The sequence below is a fragment of the Epinephelus moara genome, chromosome 19 (genome assembly GCF_006386435.1).
Source record: "Epinephelus moara isolate mb chromosome 19, YSFRI_EMoa_1.0, whole genome shotgun sequence".
Lineage (NCBI taxonomy): Eukaryota > Metazoa > Chordata > Actinopteri > Perciformes > Serranidae > Epinephelus > Epinephelus moara.
In genome coordinates, this window is record NC_065524.1 from 11,840,723 (window position 1) to 11,856,890 (window position 16,168).

Below are 16,168 nucleotides of genomic sequence, written 5' to 3' on the forward strand. Positions count from 1 at the left end.
CTGTACTATCCTGACAGCCTGTCTTTATTCAACAAAATTTGTACATGTTCTATGACTGTAATCTCTATCTGCTGATGAAGACTATGTGATCTGCTGAAAGGTCCAGAAACTGATCATTATGTATGCTTTGTCTGCCTCACCATCTGAATCAAGAGTGAATCCATTCTGCTGAAAGGACAGATGAAGCTGCAGAGGGCCACAATGCACGTTAGTACTGGTCAGCTCTTCTCTAAGGTCAGGTGCATGACAGGGGATAGAGGTGACAGACAGGGAGAGGATGCCATGCCAAAGACCACAAGGTTTCACAGGGTCATACAACTACGTTTAATAAGATTTGCTTATTAGTACAGAAAAAGGAAAAATTAAGGTGGAAACTACAAACTCTGAAGCAGTAGTAAGCATTAGCAGCATTGAGCTCCATGTTTTCAAATCAGTTATACTGCAAAAAGTTCAGACCAAGTCAACAATCTCAAAAGCCTCGCCAAGATAGAACCAGTGTTCAAGTCAGGAAATAAAAAAATCTAGAAAACAAAAGCACAGATGCCTTAATAAAAAAAACAAATGTACATTTCAAAAGTAGTGGGATGTTTGTGGAAAAAAAAAGCACATTACCAATTTTTTTTTCATCTATTTTGAGATCACAACATGACGAGACTGACAGTGTTTACCTACCCAGAGAACGCCCATGAAGCAGAAGTGAATATACAGTATACTACCCAAGTCTAGTTACATGAAATACATACGTATATCTATAGAGAGGAATATATAAAATGGTTGCCATCATCCAAATCATGATCTTTTTCATTTGCACATACACGTTGTGTTATAGTTCAGGTATAAATTGTTTTGTTACGTGAAAGAGAAACTTAAAAAAAAAAGGCCAGGAGATAGATAAATACTTGGTGGTATGGTGGTGAATAATACAGAGCCCTGGAAGAGAGGAAAGAGTGGGACTAGTTTAAAGACATGAGGGGGCTGGTATTAGCATCAGCTGTATAAACTGGTAGAAAAGGCCAGCCAGAAATAACATTCTCACATGAGCAATGGAGTCTCTTTTTGGATGAAGACCAGAAGGGACATCAAAAACACTTCAGCCATAGTTGAAGACATGTTCGGACATTTTGGGAAATGTGCTTATTCACTGTTTCATTGAGAGTTAGATGAGAATAACAATACCGCCTCTTGTATCTGTGGAGCAGTGTAAAGCTTGAGGCTGAAGCTGGTGATCTTAGCTTAGCATAAAGATTGAAAAAGGCTAGCATGTGAAACAGCACATTCGAGTCTTATGATGGAAGGAACTAAATTAGCCTATGGACATTATTAAAAGATTTAAAATAGACTACTTAGGTATTTAAATTTCAGAGCGTTGGTGGTGAAAGCAAACAAATCTGTCCACACTTCATCAAATTCTGTATTCCTCCGAGGCTTTTTCGTATTTTGATTTGGAATCAATAGCTAGCTTAGCTAAGGAAACCCAAAACTAGCCACTGCTGTTTAGGTTTAGCAAAATTAAGACGAAAAGGTGCAAGGCCATAGAGGCTAGCGCTCATTTTAGTTGACGAAATGTTAACAGGCTACATTTTTTTATTCTGTGTATGAGCTACACACTTTTACAAACGAAGAATGTAAATCATTTTAGGCCTTCAACAATGATAAATGAAAATCAAAATGTTAAAAAATAACTATTATTCATTTCCATGAACCAGTAATTTTTTGTCAAAGCCATCGAAGAGAGGCTAATAAGCCGCACGTGGCCTACTTTCGGGTTATTCGAACGACTTATTCTCAGAATACTCTTCAGGAAGTCACTGCTCCGAGCCAAGAAATAGTCTGGGCCATAACACTGCAACGTGTTGCTTTTAACCTTTGGTTTTTGATTGAATTAAACAAATGAGATACAAGGCTTTGGTTCTGGTCAGCAAGTTTTGTTAGCGTTGGACAGAGCCATGCTAGCCATTTTCCCGTATCCAGTCTTGATGCTAAGCTAACTGGTTTAAGATTGTTTGAGTCTAGCATAAAGTCTGGAGGAGGTGGGGAAATAGCTAATCCAGCTATGTCCAGAATTTGCCGACTAACACCTCTAAAGCTCACTAATTAACAAGTTACTTGTTCCTTTTGTAATTTGTACACAAGCCAAAGTGTAAAAACTACGAGCTGTAGCTTTATGTTATGATGCTAATGCTATGCTAAGCTAACAGGCGAAAAAGCTAATTTCCCAAAATGTTTAACTATTCTTTTAAGGCAGAAGATAAGTAGGGGGGACTTAAGAGTTTTGAAAAATAAAATAAAAAAGTACAGAGACAAATTAAAAATAGGGGAAGGAAAACACACACACTTTAGACCATTGCCTCCTATGAGTAATTACGATTCTACAGTTATACATGCTCTTCCCAAACTTAGTATATTACACAGTGAATCTCCACATTTACATTCATACTTAAATACAATCACACTGGTGCACTCTGCAGGGACCAAACCTACTACATAGAGGAGGATGTGACATGGCTGTTTCTGTAGGAGCTGTTGGATATTACACGTGAGGAAACGTTGCTCTCCACTGCACAAAGTGAGGACGAGTTATTGTAGAGTTAGTGGTAATAGTAGTAGTAGTAGTAGTAGTAGTATTGGAGTAGCAGAAGCAATGTAAATGGTCAGTGGTGTTGTCCACAATTACATCACAACATACCGCGTGTATGCTCCATTCTGCCATTTTATTTTATTGCCCATTCATTTGTTTACATTGCGAATCACTTAAACATCACCAACCACCAATCTGCTGTTTGTGAATAGTTTTTTTTTTTCTCTGTAGATCATTTTCACACTAATGTAAGCAACATCAGCGAGTTAACACATAAAGCTTAGCATTTCAAGAATCGAGACACTTTAGTAACAATATTACAAAGTTGTTGTTTTTTTCAGCTTCAAAAAAATGAAAAAAGGTGAACAAATGAAAAAAATAAACTTTTAAAGAATTAGCATCATAAAATTAATTTATTCCAAGTAAAAATACAAAATAATATTAATGACATTGACCAGATATGAAAAATCTCCCCCAGAAATAACTATTAATGGTTGAGAAATAAGTCTGTAAAAGAAAAAATACGAAATAAAAATGAAAATATGTAAATATGTTTAAATTCTTTTCTTTTTTAGCAAAACTTTCTAAAAATAATGAAAATTTTCTCAGTACAAAGGCTACATTACTACTGGAAGGTACTAGCAGGTAGAGTAGGTAAATACACAGTAGAAAATGATTTTAGTGAATCACAATGCTTGCAATGAAAATAATTCTGCAATAAAGATTTATGCCTCTTTTTCTTGTTTTCTTCTTTTCTACAAACAGTACAAACAGTATTGCACATTACAACAAAGAATCAAGGTTCTTAGCCTTAAAAAATGGGACTAATTCAAGTCTTGCGTGAATAGAAGGCCACCAGTCAATTGATGCACCTTGGGGGCTTTCGATCAAGTTACAGGTGAAAACACGTGTGTCTGTTTTGTGTTAAAAATAACATTCTTGTCTCTCTCAACCTCGCGCCGAACAGCGACTCACAAGTCTCTTTTTTATTTTCCTCCCCGACGACGTCAGGCTAACAAATCAGGGTCACGTTGCTTTTTGTACAAAACAAAAGGGAGCACATACTTTTAGGAAACATAAAAAACTTCTCTTAAAAAAATAATGAACAGAAGATCTCTTTCACAACTCTGGTCAGCATAGTAAATGATTGATTATAAATATACAAAAACGTGGGAAATATGTTCAGTTTTCTCTCTGAGCACCTGATAGATTTTTTTTTTCCTAAAGAGCTCTTCTCGACCAATTTGACCAGTGGGACGCTCACCCTCACTTCCACTGTAATAAAGTAGACTGTACTCTCACTAACTACATCATTATATTAGTTATAAAGCTCTAGCTCCTTCAGTTGTTGTCTTTTTCAAAAAAATAAATTCTTAAAATAAAAGCAAATAAGCATGATAAAAATAAAAAAATCAACCATCTGTTAAATCATTTCTCTTGAAGAATTAAATTAATATATATTTTTTTCATCTGAATAAACTTACTTAGAAAATATCAGTTTCTCTCCTAATATATTTCAAAATTGAGGTATTGCAAAAGATCTTGTCAGTCAGAAAGCACGCTTTATCGTCGCTTTTTGTTTTGTTTTTTTGTCTTTTAACAAAAAGAACTGCTGACCGTCGAAAAAACTGTTCAGATACAAAGAGTAGTGCATAACAAATATCTATCATAGAGAAGGAACAAACATAGAAAACCTGTCTGGGTGGGGAAAGAAATGTCACAAAAACACCCAGAATTCACTTTCATAGGGATACTTATTATTACTCATGGTTAGCCTCGTCTTTTTTAAGTCTTTTTTTTTTCTATCAGTAAAAAAAGTATCTTCTGCTTAGTTTCAATTAGTTTTTCTTGGACAACAAAAACATGTATCCTAAAGCAAATAAAAAAAAAAAAAAAAACAGTTTGCGACTAAAACAAGAAAGAGGAAAGGGACTGCGGGGCGCCAGCACGGGACAATCACAAGTCACGGACAAAAAAAAAAAAGAGGGGAGGGACGACACACATTAACTTGCAATGATGTAGGATCCCGTTCGGATTGTCCACAAAACTGCTAAAACCAGTGTAACGTGGCCCCAGCACCCCTGCCCCCAAACCAGAGCCGCCCTGTTTTCAGCAGCCAATACTTAAGTTTCTATGCACCCCCACCCTGCCCACCCAATCCTGTTTGAACTGCGCACCATAACCTTTTGATAAAAACTAAAAGATATATGTCCACCTTTTTTTTAGCAGGTCCATTACTTCAAGCTTTGCAGGAAAAAAAATCTGGATAAATATGGTAACTCCAGCTTGCACATCTGCATGTTCTGGCAATGTCATTCCCCCGTTCCCACCCGCCCCAGCCCAGCCATATAGTGAGAGCATGTGCAGAGCTCAGTTTATCAACCTCAAGTCTCCAGTAGCTTCAATGTTTCGTTTTATCCCCATGACATCCCGATTCTTCTTCCCAACTGCCCTCTTTTTTTCCTCATCTAATCGAGTGCACCTTCAGCCCCTCTGCAGGAGGCCGCACGAGCTGCAGGCGGCTGTTCGCTACGCGTGTTAGGGTGGTCTGTTAAAAGTCGAACACGCGAGCTCTTTGGTTGCATTCCGAGACGTAAACGTGCGCTTTTGTCAACGGTGGAACAAATCAAAGAAAAAAAGACCTCAGTTCTCAGTTTAAGCTCACATTGTTGCGTCTTCTCTTCAGATCAGACTCTGTGTTTGTAGGCCTGTTTGTGTGCGTAAGAAAGACAGCCGTCCGTGTGTGTTCATGTGTGTGTCTGTGTGTGTCGAGAGGCTTCTGTGTATACTGGTGCAAGTGTGTGTACAAGAGAACATTTATACGTGTGCATACACTAGTTATGAAGTTTCACAGGACTTCTATGTCGGACATTAACGACAGTTAAAGCGAATCACAGTTCTAGGCATACTCAGACCTAACTACATACGGTATAAAAAATTGCACAATTATATCAACAATCACTGCAAAAAAGTACTTCACCTATCATAGACAGTTTTAAATGGTAATCCTACATTTAATTTGATTTGTGATTATTAAGGTTGTTTTTTTTTTCTCTCCCCTGTCGCCTGGATGTGTTCGCTGCCTGTTTGTGCAGGAAGCGTCAGCTCTGGCCGCCCCGTGGCGTTGCCCGTCGGCCCGCCCAGCGACAGGAGCCGCCATGATTCCTCTGACCAGTCCTCCCTGTTTCTGTCCAGTTTCGTGCGAGTCGAACGTACGTCTATAGTGTGTTGTGCAAACATGGGCAGAATCGAATAGTAGACATGATACTGAAAAGTCTATTGCATGCAGCAACCTGATTGAAATAAACATGCAGTTAGGGGCGACCCACCCCGACCCCCACAAAAGGTAGCCATCGTTGTCTAGGGGCGCCCCCTCCCCCTATGATAGCTCGTCGTTTTACAACACCAGGTGCTTCTTGTGATCTGTTATTTATTATTTTACACCCTAGCCTGAATAAAGTACTTATGGTATCTGTTTATACCATGGATTTAGCAGCAAAGCTATTGCAGCATTACATTTACATAACACTAAAAAATAATGTTATTATAAAAATAAAGACCTAGAAATCAAAAGCAAACTAATCTGATTGCGCATATGAGGTATTAATATTTTCAGAGTCAAAATTGAGAGCGAATATAGCCGTGTTATTTTTACTCTGGGCGATACAGGCCCACACTACTGGATAGCTGTTAAGTCTTGCTACATCTTATGCCACCTATTTCTGTATGCATTAATTTCATTTGCCTTTGGTAATTCTTTTTTAGTAGGGGCAATATATAACTACAGCTCTTGAAAATAAGTGCATGCTCCTTTTACATAAAATTTAAATTATCTATATATGTATAGATAGTTACAAAACAAAAAATATATACTTTTTAAATATTTGTATGGTCCCACCTCTGTCTCAGTAAGGAGGGGTCCAACAGGACGTACCACACCGCCCAGTCAACAGAACGGGGAACTGAAAGTAGCCTGGTGTCTAACATACCATCCTGTGTGTGTGTGTGTGTGTGTGTGTATGTGTGTGTGTGTGTGTGTGTGTGTGTGTGTGTGTGTGTGTGTGTGTTTAGCGAGATTTTGTGCCAAAGTGCAAATTCTAAGCTGAAAGACTTTCGCATTTCGTTTCCCCACAATGCTTCATCAGAGGGGAACCATAGACAATGAGTTCAGAGCCATGTGGCATGAAGAAAGTCCCATGTATTTGACGGTATCCTTTTTGCTTTTTTCATGAGGTGTTTGTGGGGAGCAGGGTGGAGTAGGTGAGGCTGTGTGTAGGGGGGGGGTTGCAGCGCTGTCCCGGCCTGTAGGGTAGGAGGGGCGCAGGAGGTTTTTTTTTTTAGGGGTCGGGTGTGTGTTCACCGGGGCAGGGCTGACTCGTGTACCCCCCTCAGCTCCAGCGGAAGGACACATGTCGAGGGCGGTCGCCCCCCTCCTTCACTAGTGGCTTGTGAAACTCTCGGCCGGCCCGCGAGTGGATGCTGGCCCAGCAGTACTCGCAGTAGTACTGCAGGCAGGTGACGTTGGCACAGAAGAAGGGGGCGAACTTCCCCCCGCAGCGTGCCCCCTGGCACTCATCACACATCTGGTCGTCCAGGACATAAGGCTTCACCTCCACCTGGGAAGAAGCCGAAAGAGATGTGGGGTTAGTCTATTCTCATCCACAGATTGAAACGTGTTCATTTAGTAGTCGTCTTTTTTGACAAATTTGAACTCCCATTAGGGTTGTCAGTTTCTGTGAATTTCGCTTTCAATAGCCAGACACCCAGGGGCGGAAATCCCGGGGGGGACAGGGGGGACATGACTCCCCCTTCAGTAAAGCTGTCCCCCCCTAGAATCATTTGAGACACAATTAATAATTTTTTGAACAATGCAGTAGTATTTATTGAAAGCACAATGTAAGCGGTGCTCATTATAATCGCGCAATAATGTGCTATTTAAATCTTAAAAGATTTAGTCCCCCCCTCCCATTCCTAGTAGTGGTATATCCCAGGAGAGAAAGAAGAGGGACAGGACAGGACAAGAGCAGTCAGTGGCGGAGCAATGGGTACCTGTCTGTAGGCTCTCCACCTGACAGTGAGACAAACATGAAAGACGTGCAGTCTAACTGACAAGGAGCGGTCATTACGCGCAACTATTACGCACGGTTGTGGCGGAGCGGCTCGTATGGGTACCTGTCTGTAGGCTCTCCACCTGTCAGTGAGACAAACATGAAAGACATGCAGACGAGGAGCGGTCATTACGCGCGACTATTACACACGGTTGTGAGGTGCGCAGCGGCAGATCTCACAGCACACTGTTTATAAACCAGTTTACCAGTTTAATTGCAGGAAATGTTCAGTTTTAGTTTTAGTTTAGTTAGTATAGACATTCACTCTGCCTGTTGGAGAGATAGAGAGAAGATTAAAGCGTCAAATTGCGGTAAAAGATGCTGTATAAAAGACAGGCTACAACTTTTTTTCCCTCAGTCAGTAACTAACTGGTTAATCTTTAAGATACAAAATGCAAAATGACCTGAAATACAAGAGGCCTTTCCTTTCAGTCCGAGCACAGTTGACTCAGGGAGCTTTAGCGCAGCATTTCAAAGTGCTATCCATATAGAGGCAGTGACATTTTATTGTTTTGTGAGGTAAATGTCTTGCTTTATATTTCATTTTGTGTTGTCTTTGCTAACATAGCCAGCTAGCCGTGTTAACAAGTAGAAACACAGTGTCCACTGCCTGCTGTCTGGTCTCCACTGGTTGGCTAAGGTTAGCTTTGGCTGCTCTGCAATGCTAGGGGCTAGCTAGTGGTGCCGCTCATTCAGCCATTACCGCTGACAACGCCGTCTCAGACATGGTAGCCAAACTTTGGTCTCCCGCCATGTAGCCCCATTAAGTAAATGGCTTCATTTCGAGTTGCAAAACCCCTTTAGCCATGTTAACTATGTTCGCACCACTAGCTGTGCGGACACTGCTAAAATTTAGCAGCTAACTGTGCTGACAGAGCTAACAGTGATACCATATTTAACAAAGCTAAAAGGGTACTCACCCACTAGTGGTAATTGTGGAATAGCTAGCTACCACCAGACCTGGTTGGTACATAGTGCAGTAAACTGAAAAATAGCAAAATGAACCTATTGACTGACACACGCAAGCAGTCAAAAATATTCTAAGTATCTCTGAGTATCCTGACAAGCGCTATATAAATCCAATGCATTATTATTATTATTATTATTATTAACCGATTAACAGGTAACCACTGACATCCACAATCCTCATTTGCTTACTGTTACAGGAAAATTACACTTTAAAAGAAGTGGATTGTTTAACTGGTATCTCCCTTGTACCTGACTAACACTATAAAACCAACACAAACTGCTGAAACAACAGCTAAGTTGATCCAGGTGTGTTAGCTCCCTAAGCCATTACCCACCAACCTCATTCGAGGCAATCTCTGTGCAATTTTCTAAAATAAAACCAGGCTACACTGAGGCAGGTATCCTTCCGTCCTCCAGTGAAATGAGTTTGACCACTAAGCCCGGAGACAAGAAATGAGAGCTCAGTCTCCATGGAGACGCCTCGGTGCATGAGAAGGCAGGGGTGGATGCTAACCTTGTTATAGCGTGGCCACAAAATGAAAGGTTATTAAATCCTTCAACAGTTGGAGACCGTCCCTCTCAGCTAAACTCTGCAACAACTACAGTGCAACCTGTGAGGAACAACCTCACACAAGACAAATAAGAAGAAGGAGGCCAGGCAGAAAGGACAGTGCTGCCATGCTATTAAATACCAATATCAGCTCAGTGGACATGAAGCTGACCAGGCCAGGGATAATGAGCTTCTATGTCCTATCATCAAGAGCCATTTACAGTTAATGGAACTGTGGATGCTGAGAGAAGAGAAAACTAGAAAGAAAAAAACCCAAAACTTTAAACTCAAAATAGCAGAAATTCTCAAAGATGTGCTCCCTTCCGCCTTTCTGCAACGGGGCTGTCAGGATATTTATGTTATCGACTAATCATATATCATACATCACATATATACATGGACATGACCTCACCAACATTTTAGTCATCATGATGCCAGAATAAACAGCAGTTTTCTGCAACTATATGACTTGAGCACAGTATTTCTCCGTTTCTGTCCTCTCCACCACCATCTACTTGTGAGTCTGAAATAAAACAACACCTCAAAGACGACACAGTGTAGATAACCATTAGCCTGTAGCTGCACTTTAGAGAGGAAAAGGCACAGTCCTGATAGTCATTAGCTTGCCAACCCCTAGCAACAAGCCAAAAAGTCAGTCCTGTATAGTTTTACACTGCAACAACTTCATCCTCCGCTCTGTAAATCCACCAGGCTGTCCATCCCTGAGAGCCAACTGCAGCACACCGGCCAGATTATGGTGGTAACTGCGGTGTCTGCGAGTTGCAAGAAGCTACTTTCTTGTGTTCAGTAACAGGTTGAAATTACATTTTCAAAAATATGTTCATATGTCCGATCCAATTTAAAAATTCATTGCTCTTTGAAGGGTGTACTTGCATTATTATGCTACTATATTGCCATTATATCAGTGGCATAAAATGGTCTTAAACTGACAATAATATAGTTTATCACCATTATTTCCGGGACAATGTATCGTTCAACAAAAGCAGTTATTGTGAGAGACCTAAATATATATTATTTAATTCTGTGAAAATTCTGTCAACATAAATCATTTTTGTTGCCAACCACAATGGTGGTGACTGGATTTTCGAAAAACACAAAACAAAACAAAACCCCAACTTCTTACAGCTTAAAGTGGAAAATCTATGGATTTAACATGCTCCTTGTTTTGTTATGTGCTTTTAAAAAGTCTTTATTCAGAGCCTTTGTTAATTTCATAAATGTTATTTCCTTTAACTTCTCTTGAGCACTATTTGTATTCCGCACAGTTCCAGTCATAATAAAGACACCCTAAACCCCCACTGCAGATCGATGGTGATAACTGAGGTGGGGCAGACTGCCCCGCCCTACAGAGGCTCGGCTTCCTGGCTGACAACCAGTCTCTCTTGGTCACGATCTGTCCCGCTGCAATTGGCCGGCGTGCCTAAAATAACCAGGCTGCAGCACAGCCCGAGTGGATATACATGTATAGGGAGCTACTATAATTAAACCAACCCAATGTGTCTGCAACTTGAAACATCTGTCGGGACTCCGGCAGCCAAAGGCCCTAGTGATTGCACAGCCGGGCCTGGCCTTCCGTTATTGTAGGCTGTGCTGAGTCTGAAAAGCCGGCAGTAATGAAAGCTCTGATACATGGGAGAGGGCTGGAGCAGAGTTCAGCTCTGCAGCGTGCCATAGGAATGACTGCGAAAACCTCAGCTGTGGTAGAGGCGCTGCTTTCTTTCAGAGGAAGGATTGTTATGAATGAAGTGCATGAACTCGCTCACCCTTTTGTCGATGTCATTGTGCTGCAGCTGAACGAAACGAGCGCTGATGGCAGCGATGTAGCTCTGCTGATTGGAGAAGGCCACACGGCCGGCTCCTTTCGGGTATTTGAGTTCTGGGTCAGTGTCAATGCCGGCGTAGCAAACACCTCCGTACAGCCGGTCCATGATCATAGCCAGCTCCACTGGAGAGAAGAAGGGAAGAAAGGATGAAGGAGAGGGATGATTAGTGCTGCAGCCAGTCCTTTAAGGAGTGTTTGTGTGCTAAAGACATTTCTTTTGTCTTCAAATTGAAAGCCTTCAGCCTCTCTTAAAAACTAAGTGAAAGCTTTAACTTGGACTTTTGTGATCGACGCTGTTATTAAGTGACGTAAAAAGCTACCCTACTGCACTATTCATCAGGGCAGCAGTCTCAGACTGCTGGTATAATTAGTAGGGGTCACATTGCAGACCAGCCAGTGATGTTCATCCCAAGAACAGAAAGACAGAGCCTTCCATTACACCATGAATTCTTAACATGACTACCACTTGGCCTGCTTCCTGGAAACCCAAGAAGAGAATTGCTTTCTCACAGGGAGAACTTTCATTACAGCCTCCAGCCTCCGCGCTCTTTGCCAGCCGATATTATGAAGCCAATTTAGGGGCTTTTGGGGGATCGCAAAAAAAAGATATTCCATTCATATTAGTTAGTTACCTGCACGCAGAGGCCGTGGCACCCCTCCTACAAAGATGGTCTTGCGGGGGTCCAGAGGCTGGGAGCCGTCCATGACAAAGTCACTGTCGCTCAGGTTCCAGGGACGGATCTGGACCTGTGTAAGAAAAAAGGAAAAGTTTTGTTAATCCTGAGGGCAATGTGTGGTATACTGCCTGTACATTTTTTTTGCTAGCAACATGGCTCTATGGATGACAATGTCTGTCTGTCGGTCAGTTCACCACTTTGGTTTAGACTGAAAAGTCTCAGCAACTTATGGATGGATTGTCTTGAAATTTTGTACAGACATTCAAGGTCCCCAGAAGATAAATTCTAATTACTTTGGTGATGATCCCTTGACCTTTAATCTAGCACAGCCATTGGGTCACACTTTCAATTTGTCTATTGACATTCCCATCAGCCTCAACTGCACTTCTTTGTTCTAATTAACAAATATTAGCATGCTAGCACGCTAACCTACCATGGTAAACGCTGTCAACATAATACCTGCTACCAAGCAGCAACTTTGGAAGCTGAAAGATGAAGCCAACGTGGAAGAGCTGGAGACTACAGTTCCTCTTATGGCCACAGGAGGCTGGTTCCAAAAGTAAGTCCCAATTCAAACCCACCAACTTTACGTGAGACATACATGTGTTTACAGCCTGGTACAAAAAATGGTTTTGGTCTTAATAGCCAATTTCCCCATTCATGACAACTGTACAGGTGTTAACATTTTATATGACTCACTCACTTACATTTTATTAAGGCTTAAAGTTGTGCATAATCAAGGGCATGGCTGCTTTGAGTGACAGGCTGTCTGTTAGGTGTCACCTCAGCTTAGTCAAGTCACACCATTATCCTTGCTCTTCACCAACTCCACCCTCTTCAAATATGGTCACTTCGGGTCACTTCTGGGTCCAAAAATCCAAGATAGCTACGGCCAAAATGGCAAACTCGGGAGTCCTCAAACCAATGGATGACGTCACAATGGCTACATCCATTATATTTATACAGTCTATGCCTGCTACACATAAAATGGACTGACACTGTAAGCATGCTAGCAGTGTACACATTATATGACTGGATTCTGATTAACTGAATCAAAACTTGTGTGTCCCAAAAAATAACTCTAAATCTACTTCTTATTTCTATTCAACTGAATGTCACTGCTTACCGGTTTGTCTTTAATGGTGGGACTGGACACACACAGGTAGAGCTTGCCGTCCTCCTCGATGCAAGCGTCGATCAAGGCCTGGACAGAAGTCTCTTCCTGAAAGAGCAGGAAGGCGTAGCCTGGAAAGAAGAGCAAAAGGGGATTTAAGGAAAAACTAAAGATATTCTCTAACAAGAAATTACATCTGTTGCATTTTATAGTCATAGTCTTGTGACCATGGTGATTTTAACAGCAACAATTCAGAAACAACTGGGTATTTTCTACAGCATCTACACTGTACAAGTTCCCATGACTAAGCTCCATCCTTTTTTCCCTGTAATTATTCATAGTTTCAGACAACTTTGTCTCTACACAGGCATATGACCTTGTGGCCTGTTCCTCTGTCCTCATTTGCCTTGCCTGCTTCTTTAAGACACTCTACAGCCGCTGCGCTGCTTCAGATTAAATGGCTAAGAGTGCTCCACTTCTAAAATCGACCAGCCTGACACACCGCAGATTCTCCCTGAGAGTGGGTTCAGGTAGAGAGAGTTTGGTGATGTCTTTGCAAGGCAGAAAGCAATTCAGACAGTCACTCTGTACTATTGAATTATTTAGCATTGAGAGCAGAGACCTTATCCAAGGTCAGAGCTATTAAGGCATTTCAGAAGGGACAAAAATCCCAGCTCAATCGGGTACATCCATCACACAATGCTACAGGGGTCAGCAAGCCATAGGGATCTGATTGATACTGAGACAGGACACAGACACAAGAACCTAAAGCCACTTTATGACAGCCAAATAATAAAAACGCAACACTTGGCCAAAAGAGACGAGGGTGAATATATTAGCAACACCGTGAAAGAGCAGCAGATATTGGTGCACGCTGACGTCTCTGAATGGGTTGTAAATTATTGCTCTGGTTATGTTAGCAGGAGCCCAACAACACCTGTGGCACCCATGAGTCAGGGGAATATGAGCTGCTGTCTGAGTGGAGCGAGTGGGATTGGTGGATCTGCACAAGTGCACACACGCACCCAGAGATGTCTCCTGGAGTACACTCTGTCTCCAACTTCCAATCACTCCAAAAGCCACCATGTGTTCCAGCATCTCTGGAGAAGCCTGCTTTTATAAAACTGTCTCTCACCATCCCTCTTGCACACACACATGCACACCACAACACAAACTCAGACACATGCACTTATGCGGACAAATGCATGAGTGAAAACGGCAAAGAGGAATGTGCAACTGTCATGTTTCACTTTTAACATTCCAGCGTGGAGCTGCTGCAGATGAGATGAGGGGAAAAGGAGAAGAAGAGCCTGACTCGGCAGACCCAGTCAACTGTGGTATGTGCACAGGTCTGAGCCAGAGTGCGTATCAGGGCAGGAAGAGAGGCGGGGTGTGAGCGTGTGCTGCTGCAGAAAGGGTGGGTGGGAGAAAGAAAATGAGCATCAAAGGTGGAATGGAAAAAAGCAGGTGCGTAAGCTGGCGCGTGTCCTCAAAACAGCTGCAACTGTGAAAGCGGCTTTTGTCTGTGTGTGATTGTGACTATGTATGTGTGTGAAGTGTGTCCTGCTGACGCATGGGATGTTTGACTTGTCACAGTGACGTCACAGCGATGGCTATTGTATCTTTCTGACATTTGAGCCTAAAACAGTTCTGTAGATCACTAAATCTCTCATGTGTGCACAGATTAGAGGGCAAAATTGAATAAGAGCCAACTACAATTACAGCCTTGCCGTTGTCTGCCTCTGTCAACCAGTCAAGTTGCAGTTTACATCCACGTCTATCCAGACTCACATGTAGCCATTACAGTAGACAATGCTTAAAATATGGATGCTGCTGCAAAGAAGCTACAAGCTACAAAGATTTATACAATCAACACAGTTTTAAAACAAGCACCCAAGATTAGTGTCCCCACTTCAGAATCCACCCAAATGTCTCCTCTTCTGTTTCTGAGTTATTGTGATGAATAACGGACAGTAAACATTATGATGTCACAGTGAATCTGACCTTTGACCTTTTGGATATAAGATGTCATCAAGTCGCCATTTTATTTTATGAGACATTCATGTAAAATGATGTCATTATTAGTATGTGAATTTAAAGAAATTTAATGAAAGCATTCCTAAGATGTTACGTTCACAACAATGGGACGCACGGACATATGTACATATTGATGGACAACATGAAACAATAATATCTCCGGCCTCAGCTGTCAATATGTGAAGGTATAAAAACAGCATTTCATAAAGATATTTTTTGGGGCTTTTTAGCCTTTAATGGATAAGACAGACAAGCGTGAAAGGGGGAGAGAGAGAGGGAGTGACATGCAGCAAAGGGCCACAGGCTGGAGTCGAACGCGGGCCGCTGCGGCAACAGCCTTGTACATGGGGCGCCTGCTCTACCACTAAGCCACCGGTGCCCCAAAAACAGCATTTCTAATGACCTAACCCAAAACTTAATTGTATTAAAGCTAAAACTTTAAGTCAAATAATAAGTGGATGGACAGAAAATAAATAAAAAAAACTACTTTGGTAACTGGTGATTGTTTCTGTATTTTTTTCCAAGCAAAAATGCCACAAATTAACTAGTTCCAGCTTTTTAAATAGATTTGCAATAGATACTGATTTTATTAGGTGTTAATCCTGCCAAAATAAATAAAAATGGAAAAAAACTACTTTGAAAAAACTATTTACAACTTAAAATAAAAAAATAATCACCACAATTACCTCACTTAATAGCCTGCTAAGTACTTCACAAGCAAGGTAAATAAATATGCCAGCTGTAGAAATAAAGTGTAACAAAGACAGTAAGAAAAGGAAAGGCAGTGAGTGTGAAGACGTAGGTCTGTCTGTCCTCGAGAGAACTGGAACATGATCACTCAGTGATAGCAACATCATTTATACTTGTGTCCCTTTTGGGTCAAAATCAGATTCTGCTCCATGCTAACATATTAGCATACACACTACTGAATGATTGTTTGCATCTTGTATTATGCAAAGTAACCACAGAGGCTCTTACTAATTAAAAGTTTTTAGCGGTTGTTATCTGGGGCCTTGTAGAGTCAAGTAACAGGCTAATAACCTCTGTGGGGCTATAATGGTTTCTCGAATAACAAGCTGTACCGCCGTGGGCAAAACAAAAATATTCACAATGCAAAACTAATTGCAATCAGCTGCTTTAAGTGACCCGCTTAATCTCTGTCTCTGTAATTGGTCGACACAGAGCCGACTCCCCTCTGGACCAGCCGCAGAAAATACACAATTAGACTTGACATAAAGAGGATTTTGTGCATCGTCATCTTTCTCCACGCGCCTCGTCATCACCCGACATAA

General features: G+C 41.5%; 1 protein-coding gene across 9 annotated transcripts in view; it reads right to left on the reverse strand.

Moving 5' to 3' along the window:
• Positions 1-2,692: 2,692 nt before the first annotated feature.
• Positions 2,693-16,168, reverse strand: part of cpeb3 (cytoplasmic polyadenylation element binding protein 3) — a 52,965-nt gene continuing 39,489 nt past the window's right edge. For all 9 annotated transcript variants that reach the window (XM_050072089.1, XM_050072087.1, XM_050072090.1 and 6 more), the window contains 4 exons: positions 12,852-12,970; positions 11,681-11,795; positions 10,990-11,171; positions 2,693-7,194 (listed from right to left, as the gene is read on the reverse strand). In XM_050072089.1, coding sequence (XP_049928046.1) covers positions 6,967-7,194; positions 10,990-11,171; positions 11,681-11,795; positions 12,852-12,970 — 644 coding nt within the window. In that variant the 3' untranslated portion in view covers positions 2,693-6,966. The remainder of the gene's footprint in view (positions 7,195-10,989; positions 11,172-11,680; positions 11,796-12,851; positions 12,971-16,168) is intronic.